Source organism: Leucoraja erinacea, chromosome 26, assembly GCF_028641065.1.
Source record: "Leucoraja erinacea ecotype New England chromosome 26, Leri_hhj_1, whole genome shotgun sequence".
NCBI classification, from domain to species: Eukaryota; Metazoa; Chordata; class Chondrichthyes; order Rajiformes; family Rajidae; genus Leucoraja; species Leucoraja erinaceus.
In genome coordinates, this window is record NC_073402.1 from 31,249,505 (window position 1) to 31,259,504 (window position 10,000).

The 10,000-nt window shown below is 48.0% G+C and overlaps 1 protein-coding gene across 4 annotated transcripts in view; it reads right to left on the reverse strand.

The window, feature by feature from the left end:
• The window catches only part of LOC129709936 (sestrin-1-like), a 55,581-nt gene that overhangs the window by 9,969 nt on the left and 35,612 nt on the right, over positions 1-10,000 (reverse strand). For all 4 annotated transcript variants that reach the window (XM_055656630.1, XM_055656631.1, XM_055656629.1 and 1 more), the window contains 2 exons: positions 1,856-2,053; positions 499-681 (listed from right to left, as the gene is read on the reverse strand). In XM_055656630.1, the coding sequence (XP_055512605.1) occupies positions 499-681; positions 1,856-2,053 (381 nt within the window). The remainder of the gene's footprint in view (positions 1-498; positions 682-1,855; positions 2,054-10,000) is intronic.

The following is a 10,000-nucleotide window of genomic DNA, read 5'->3' on the forward strand; positions in this document are numbered from 1 at the left end:
TCTGTGTACACATGTATGACCAGCTGCTCACACCCACCCGCAGCAGCTCCTGCAACATACAACACACACACATGACCATCTGTGTACACATGTATGGCCAACTGTGTACATGCACACGCATGCCCATCTGTGTACACACGCATGTGGGCCGAATGGCCTGTTCCCGCGCTGTATCTATAAACTAAATCAGACACAAAATGCTGGAGTGTCTGTGTCGGGGGCAGGAATCTCTGGATGGAAGGAATGGGAAGGTACGGAGTGTAAACCAGCTCCTCAGTTTCTTCCCACACATCTACCACCGTCGTGAGTGAGGGGGGAAGAACAATGGGCAAAGGGGCAACTGGCACGGGGGTACCTTGTAACTGTGTCAGCATCCTTGAGGTGGCCACTATTCACGTACCGGGGCAACGCAAGCAAAGATGTTGAACGTGACAATAAAGTATTCCATTCCATCTCTAAACTAAAGACTCAGCTCCGAGCGACTTGGCAGCCACTTGCCTCAATGTGTTCCTTGGTGATCAGCCAGGGCCGGTGAGCCAGGATTTTGTTGATTTCGCCGAGATTCTTCAGTTTCTGGGGCACAGAGTTTAACCCGTTCAGCCACTCGGGGCTTCCCCCCACCTGCAGGAACTCGCTGATGTGAAGGCCAACAAGGTACGCGCATTGGTGACGGGCGGCAGCCTGCAACAAGACGGACAAACATAGACATTAGGGGCAGGAGTGGGCCATTCGGCCCTTCGAGCCAGCACCGCCATTCAATCTGCAGTTCCATCCTACATATACTAGTTTCATTGACTGTAACTCATTTTCACCTAGCCCAACGTCAACAACACACTACTACCTTGATCATTGTTATTTTTTTTTTACATACGTTTCATTTCTTCATTCTATATTTCTCTATATTACCTGGTCAGGTCGGGGGGAGATTGCCAGGTGAGGAGGGGGCTGTGGACCCCCAGCAGGACCAAAAACAAGACCTGCCAAAGGGCGGATGAGCTCCTAGCGAGCCGACGGCCATCCACACTTCAGTAGAAGTTGCGATCGCTGTCGTACACGGCATTGTAAGGAATGATGATAGTATAGAAGTTGGGATGTAATGTTAAACTTGTACAAGGCATTGGTGAGGCCAAATCTGGAGTATGGTGTACAATTTTGGTGGCCTAATTATAGGAAGGATGTCAACAAAATAGAGAGAGTACAGAGGAGATTTACTAGAATGTTGCCTGGGTTTCAGCAACTAAGTTACAGAGAAAGGTTGAACAAGTTAGGTCTTTATTCTTTGGAGCGCAGAAGGTTAAGGGGGGACATGATAGAGGTCTTTAAAATGATGAGAGGGATAGACAGAGTTGACGTGGAAAAGCTTTTCCCACTGAGAGTAGGGAAGATTCAAACAAGGGGACATGACTTGAGAATTAAGGGACTGAAGTTTAGGGGTAACATGAGGGGGAACTTCTTTACTCAGAGAGTGGTAGCTGTGTGGAATGAGCTTCCAGTGAAGGTGGTGGAGGCAGGTTCGTTTTTATCATTTAAAAATAAATTGGATAGTTATATGGACGGGAAGGGAATGGAGGGTTATGGTCTGAGCGCAGGTGTATGGGACTAGGGGAGATTACGTGTTCGGCACGGACTAGAAGGGTCGAGATGGCCTGTTTCCGTGCTGTAATTGTTATATGGTTATTGTTATATGGTTATGATAAAACACACACACACACACATACACCAGAATCCTGTACTTCCAGAGGCGAAAGGCCGCAGGAACTGGAGGACAGAGACACGTGGTGCGTCCGTCACCGTTCCAGTCGGCAACCAGCGCCACTGCGTCGCTAACGATTGCCGTCTATACCGCGCTGCTCACCATTAAAGCGATGTAATGCCGGTAGTGATAGGGCAGGGGGCCGTCCATCTGCAGCAGGTAGTACTGAGTCTTCCAAAAGCTCTCCAGGTAGCGAGGGTGTAGGCCCATCACCATGGTAACGTTGTCCACACGACCAGTGGACATAAAGGCTTCAATGAAGAGCTGCCTCTCGGCATCATCTTGACCCTCCAGGAGAATCTGTCACCAGAACACAGCCATGAGCACACAGGCATTCCAATCACAACTAGAGTGTTACAGCATGGACACATAGAAACATAAGAAAATAGGTGCAGGAGTAGAGGCCATTCGGCCCTTCGAGCCTGCGCCACCATTCAATATCCAACTCAGTATCCCGTACCTGCCTTCTCTCCATACCCCCTGATCCCTTTAGCCACATCTAACTCCCTCTTAAATATAGCCAATGAATTGTGGCCTCAACTACCTTCTGTGGCAGAGAATTCCACAGATTCACCACTCTCTGTGTGAAAAATGTTTTCCTCATCTCGGTCCTAAAAGACTTCCCCCTTATCCTTAAACTGTGTGACCCCTTGTTCTGGATTTCCCCAACATCGGGAACAATCTTCCTGCATCTAGCCTGTCCAACCCCTTAAGAATTTTGTAAGTTTCTATAAGATCCCCCCCCTCAATCTTCTAAATTCTAGCGAAACAGGCCCTTCGGCCCAACTTGCCCAACCTGACCAACATGCCCCATCCACACTCGTCCCATTTGCTTGCGCTTGGTCCATATCCCTCCAAACCTGTCTTATCCATGTACCTGTCTAAATGTTTCTCAACCGTTGGGATAGTCCCAGCCTCAACTACCTCCTACGGCAGATCATTCCATACACCCACCACCCAGTGTGTAAAAAATGTTAACCCCTCAGATTCTTATTAAATATTTTCCCCCCTCACCTTAACCCTATGTCCTCTGGTTTAACATTCAACACCGTGGCTTCCGAAATAATTTAAATATCTTGCAGGGAACACTATTTGAATGAAATGCAAAACACAAAGAGCTGGATCAACCTAGGGCAACACAGTGGCCCAGCGAGTCCACGCTGGCCATCGATCACCCCTTCACACTAGATTTACCTTTCTCATCCACTCCCTGCAAACTAGGGGCGATCCACAGAGACCGACTAGCCTACAAACCCGCACGTCATTTAGATGTGGGAAACCGGCAGACACCCACGTGGTCACAGGGAGTGCGTGCAAACCCCACACAGACAGCACCAGAGGTCAGGATCGAACATAGAAAACATAGAAATTAGGTGCAGGAGTAGGCCATTCGGCCCTTCGAGCCTGCACCACCATTCAATATGATCATGGCTGATCATCCAACTCAGTATCCCGTACCTGCCTTCTCTCCATACCCTCTGATCCCTTTAGCCACAAGGGCCACATCTAACTCCCTCTTAAATATAGCCAATGAACTGGCCTCAACTACCCTCTGTGGCAGAGAGTTCCAGAGATTCACCACTCTCTGCGTGAAAAAAAAGTTCTTCTCATCTCGGTTTTAAAGGATTTCCCCCTTATCCTTAAGCTGTGACCCCTTGTCCTGGACTTCCCCAACATCGGGAACAATCTTCCTGCATCTAGCCTGTCCAACCCCTTAAGAATTTTGTAAGTTTCTATAAGATCCCCTCTCAATCTTCTAAATTCTAGAGAGTATAAACCAAAGAACCTGGGCCTCTGGCGCCGAGAGGCATCGGCCCGACCCGCTGCGCCACCGTGATGCCCCTCGTTGTAGAAATACCTTTCATGTTCCGTCTCCAAGTGTAACTCTGACTTAGCTCTTCTGCATGGTATAAATTACACAGTGATGAGGTCATGTGATAGGAGTAGAATTAGGCCATTCGGCCCATCTAGTCTACTCCATCTATCTCTCCCTCCTAACCCCATTCTCCTGCCCTCTCCCCATAACCCCTGACACCCGCACTCAAGGATCTGTCTATCTCTGCGTAACAATTATCCACTCGAGCTCATTTAAAATTCCAGGCTGGGTTATGGGCTGATACACATGTAGCACAGGATAGCGTTACTATCCCTGGCACACTGCCACTACCACAGTGTACAGAGTAAACAAGGCCTTCACTCATGGCACACAGCCCGCCTAGACTGAGATGCCGGATAGACAAAGGCATTGTCTGGTGAGGAGATCACCAGCGATTCAAGCTCACCGTCTCAAGCTTACGTTCCATAAGTCATAGGGGCAGAATTAAGCCATTCGGCCCATCAAGTCTACTCCGTCATTTCATAATTGGCTGATCAATCTTTCCCTCGCAACCGCATTCTCCTGCCCTCCCCGTAACCCCCCGACACCCGTACTAATCAAGAACCTGTCAATCTCCACTGACTTTGGCCTCCACAGCCGTCTGTGGCAATGAATTCCACAGATTCACCACCCTCTGACTGAAGAAATTCCTCCTCATCTCCATTTTGAAGATACGTCCTTTTATTCTGAGGCTGCGCCCTCTGGTCCTAGACTCTCCCACTAGTGGAAACATCCTCTCCACATCCACTCTATCCAGGCCTTTCACTATTGGGTAAGTTTCAATGGGGCCCCCTCTCATCCTTCTAAACTCCAGCGAGTACAGGCCCAGTGCCGTCAAACGCTCATCATATGTTAACCCACTCATTCCTGGGATCATTCTCGTAAACCTCCTCTGGAGCCTCTCCAGAGCCAGCACATCCATCCTCAGATTATGGGGCCCAAAACTGGTCACAAAACTCCAAATGCAGCCTGACCAGCGCCTAGAGCCTCAACATTACAGTGCTGATTCTCTATTCTAGCCCTCTCTAAATAAATGCGGTTGCCTTCCATATAAGGACAAGGGGTCACAGCTTAAGGATAAGGGGGAAATCCTTTAAAACCGAGATGAGAAGAACCTTTTTCACACAGAGAGTGGTGAATCTCTGGAACTCTCTGCCGCAGAGGGTAGTTGAGGCCACAGTTCATTGGCTATAGTTAAGAGGGAGTTAGATGTGGCCCTTGTGGCTAAAGGGATCAGGGGGTATGGAGAGAAGGCAGGTATGGGATACTGAGTTGGATGATCAGCCATGATCATATTGAATGGCGGTGCAGGCTCGAAGGGCCGAATGGCGTCTACTCCTGCACCTAATTTCTATGTTTCTATAACCGATTCCCCATGCAAATTAACTTTCTGCGAATCCTGCACTACCACTTCCAAGTCTATTTGCACCTCCGATTTCTGCATTCTCCCCCAGTTTATAAAATAGTCTATGCCTTTAGTAATGTAGGTGGGATGGGAGGGGGAGGGGGAGAAAGGCGTGCGAGAACAGGTGGAGCACAAGGGGTGTAGAGACAGTTCGTCATTTTATTCACAGCCAGCAGTCGGTGTTGAACTCTGTCAGACAGTGCTGCTGAGTAATCAGTCAATAGATCCTCAGCTGATGCAATTCATCGCAACTATTAGATCACTTGTTTACTTGCATCCCCCAGCTGTAGGACACACTAAAGCGCAAGATCGTTTGATCTACTAACTGCGACTGACTCAAAGAAATAAAGAGAAAGCATTTGTCATTTGCTGGGTTTTTAACAGGAGCAGCGATGAAATAACCACAAAACCATTTCCAATGCGTACAAAACCATGGATCGGGTAAACGCACACACAGTCTCTTGCCCAGAGTAGGGGGAATCGAGAACCAGAGGATATAGGTTTAAGGTGAGGAGGGAAACACTTAACATAAACCTGAGGAGCAACTTTTTATACACACAAAGGGAGCAAGGAACGAGCTGCCGGAGGAGGTAGTTGAGGCAGGTGCTATTGCAACGTTTAAGAGATGTTTAGACAGGCACATGGATAGGACAGGTTTAGAGGGATATGGGCCAAACGCAGGCAGGTGGGACTAGACACACGTTGGGCCAAAGGGGCTGTTTCCACACTGTGAGCAAGAATTGTGTCTGCAAGAAACTACTGTAAAACCCGTTTAGTCGAAGAGAATTAGCTAGTTGTGTAGGAAGGAACTGCAGATGCTGGTTTACACCAAAGATAGATAGAAAATGCTGGAGTAACTCAGCGGGTCAGGCAGCATCTGTGGAGAACATGGATAGGTAACGTTTCACAGAGTGCTGGAGTAACTCAGCGGGTAAGGCAGCATCTGTGGAGAACATGGATAGGTGACGTTTCACAGAGTGCTGGAGTAACTCAGCGGGTCAGGCAGCATCTGTGGAGAACATGGATAGGTGACGTTTCACAGAGCGCTGGAGTAACTCAGCGGGTCAGGCAGCATCTGTGGAGAACATGGATAGGTGACGTTTCACAGAGTGCTGGAGTAACTCAGCGGGTCAGGCAGCATCTGTGGAGAACATGGATAGGTGACATTTCACAGAGTGCTGGAGTAACTCAGCGGGTGCAGCAGCATCTGTGGAGAACATGGTGACATGGTTTTTTGGAGAACATGCCTTTTTTGGGTGGGGATCTGTCTTCAGACTGAAAATACAGAAAATAGAGGCTGTGTGAGGAGGAATATACTGAAGGCAATGAAAGGCCAGAGCAAATGAGGGCGGCAACAGATGACCTCAGGAAGGGTTGGGCCCACAATGGTTCATTGTTGGCTGGGGAAGGAAGAGGGATACAACTGGAACTGGTAGGACGGCTAGGGTGGGGGGGAGGAGAAGGGGAGGGAATGCAGGAGTTATTCAATTCAATTCAACTTTAATGTCATCGCACAAATACAAGTATGAGTACAACGAAATGCAGTTTTGCGTCAGTCCGTAGTAGTTGATCATCCAACTCAGTACGTATAAAGAAAACTTAAAAAAAAAAAAAAACTCTCTAGTGAAAAAAAGAGGTTTTAAAGGATTTCCTTTTATCCTTAAAGATACAGAATAATCTTCCTGCATCTAGCCTGTCCAACCCCTACAGAATTTTGTAAGTTTTGTAAACAGAATGGGGACAGAGGGACCAGAGAAATCTATCGTCGGGACTCCGAGTTCAGCAGTGTGATTGTATTGTTGTAGAAGCTGTTCCTCATCCTACTAGTACGTGACCTGAGGCTCCTGTACCGCCTCCCTGATGGGAGGAGGGCAAACAGTCCATGGTTGGGGTGGGGAGGGGTCTTTGATGATCTTCCCAGCCCGTCTCAGACACCGTTTTCGGTGGAGGGCATCCATGGCAGTACTTGAAGTTAGAGAAATCAATGTAGCATGGCCGGCTCTGAAACTCTAACGCAATCAGACGTTGACTCTCAATAACCCCCTGACATCACTCAGCAAACTACTGGAGATAAGGCGCGGGTTGTGGAGTGCATGGCTAAAGTTAGCGATCAAGGAGAAAGACTGCGTCAGCTTTTTTAAAGAGATTAGATAAGTGTCTGTGGCAAAGGGAATCAAACAAGCAAATGTGTAGGAAGGAACTGCAGATGCCGTTTTAAACCAAAGACAGACACCAAATGCTGGAGTAACTCAGCGGGTCAGGCAGAATCTCTGGAGAAAAGGAATGGGTGACGTTTTGGGTCGAGACCCTTCTTCAGACTGAGAGTCAGGGGAAATGGGGACAAGAGATATATATATATACGGTACTTAGGACAAATGAATAGAAGATATGCAGGTTGTAAAGTTCCAATGTCTGTATTAACCTGTTATCACCGATTCCACAGCCCACAATAGACCATTGTGGGCTCCACATTTCCTTGAATATCGTTGCTCTCAGCATATAGAAACATAGAAAATAGGTGCAGGAGTAGAGGCCATTCTGCCCTTCGAGCCTGCGCCGCCATTCGATATGATCATGGTTGATCATCCAACTCAGTATCCCATCCCTGCTTTCTCTCCATACCCCCTGATCCCTTTAGCCACAAGGGCCACATCTAACTCCTTCTTAAATATAGCCAATGAACTGTGGCCTCAACTACCTTCTGTGGCAGAAAATTCCAGAGATTCACCACTCTCTGTGTGAAAAATGATTTTCTCATCTCGGTCCTAAAAGACTTCCCTCTTATCCTTAAACTGTGTGGCCCCTTGTTCTGGACTTCCCCAACATCGGGAACAATCTTCCTGCATCTAGCCTGTCCAACCCCTTAAGAATTTAGTAAGTTTCTATAAGATCCCCCCTCAATCTTCTGAATTCTAGCGAGTACAAGCCGAGTCTATCCAGTCTTTCTTCATATGAAAGTCCTGCCATCCCAGGAATCAGTCTGGTGAACTTTCTCTGTACTCCCTCTATGGCAAGAATGTCTTTCCTCAGATTTGGAGACCAAAACTGTACGCAATACTCCATGTGTGGTCTCACCAAGACCCTGTACAACTGCAGTAGAACCTCCCTGCTCCTATACTCAAATCCTTTTGCTATGAATGCTAACATACCATTGGCTTTCTTCACTGCCTGCTGCACCTGCATGCCTACTTTCAATGACTGGTGTACCATGACACCCAGGTCTCGTTGCATCTCCCCTTTTCCTAATCGGCCACCATTCAGATAATAGTCTATTCGTATCTTCCATTCATTTGTCCTGTGTACCGTCTATATCTACCATTCCCTGCTCCCCTGACTCTCAGCCTGAAGAAGGGTCGCCCATTCCTGTTCTCCAGAGATGCTGCCTGTCCTGCTGAGTTACTCCAGCGCTTTGTGTCTGTCTTAGTTGGCTGGCAATCAAGGAAGAGGGAGAAGAAATGCTGGAATTACCCCGTCTCTATTTCCTGCCATAGAAGGTGCCTGATGCAATTATTCCCAGAATTTGCAGTCATTAATAGGGACACAACAGTCACAACAGCAGCTGGTTTGGCAAGTCCACCTCCTCCTACTGATGCAATTTCTATGTAATAACGGTGCAGACAGGTTTTACGAGGATGTTGCCAGGATTTGAGGGCCTGAGCTACAGGGAGAGGTTGAGCAGTCTAGGACTTTATTCCCTGGAGCGCAGTAGGACGAGGGGCTATCTTATAGAGGTGTACAAAATAATGAGGGAGATAGATAGGGTGAACACACAGTCTTTTTTACCCCATGGTACAGAACTCAAGAACGAGGGGACATTTTTTAAGGTGAGAGGGTAAAGATTTAATAGGAAACTGAAGGATAACTAATTCTACACATGGTTGGTACACAAAATACTGAGTTGGATGATCAGCCATGATCATATTGAATGGCGGTGCAGGCATCGAAGGGCCGAATGGCCTACTCCTGCACCTAATTTCTATGTCTATGTTTCTATGTTTCTAAAAGTGCCGGAGAAACTCAGCGGGTGCGGCAGCATATATGGAGCGAAGGAAATAGGCGACGTTTCGGGACGAAACCCAAAGGGTTTCGGCCCGAAACGTTACCTATTTCCTTCCTGAAGGGTTTCGTCCCGTAACGTTGCCTATTTCCTTCGCTCCATAAATGCTGCTGCACCTGCTGAGTTTCTCCAGCACTTTTGTCTACCCAGGGAGAAGACTATGGATTTGCCCTATTAATCCCCCTCGTGGTTTTATACACCTCTATAAGATCGCCCCTCATCCTCCTGCGCTCCATGGAGTCTGCAGTCCCAACCTGCCCAACCTCTCCCTGTAGCTCAGACCCTCTAGTCCTGGCAACATCCTCGTAAATCTTCCCTGCGCTTTTTCCTGCTTCATCTTTCCTATCAGCAGGGGGAACAAAACTGAACGCGATTCTACAAGTGTGGCCTCACCGGCAACTTGTACTGAAGAAGGGTCTCGACCCGAAACGTTGCCTATTTCCTTCGCTCCATAGATGCTGCTGCACCCGCTGAGTTACTCCAGCACTTTTGTCTACCTTCGATTTTCCAGCATCTGCAGTTCCTTCTTAAACTATCTATCCATCTATCTACCCATCTACCCACTATGTATCCTATCCATCTATCTATCTATCTATCTATCCATCTATCTATCTACCCAGGTTACACAGAAAAGCTGGAGAAACTCAGCGGGTGCAGCAGCATCTATGGAGCGAAGGAAATAGGCAACGTTTCGGGCCGAAACCCTTCTTCAGACTGATCGGGGGTGGGGGTGGGTGGGGACAAGAAAGGGAAAAGGAGGAGTAGCCAGAAGGCTGGGGGATGGGAGGATTTCCAGCAGGGGAGCTGAGGACCCGGGGAGTTTCTCCAGCAAGGTCTAACAAAATTGGGAGAATTCGCCCTATCATGCCCCCGGGGTGCAGACACCCCAAACGGAATATCGTGCTGTTC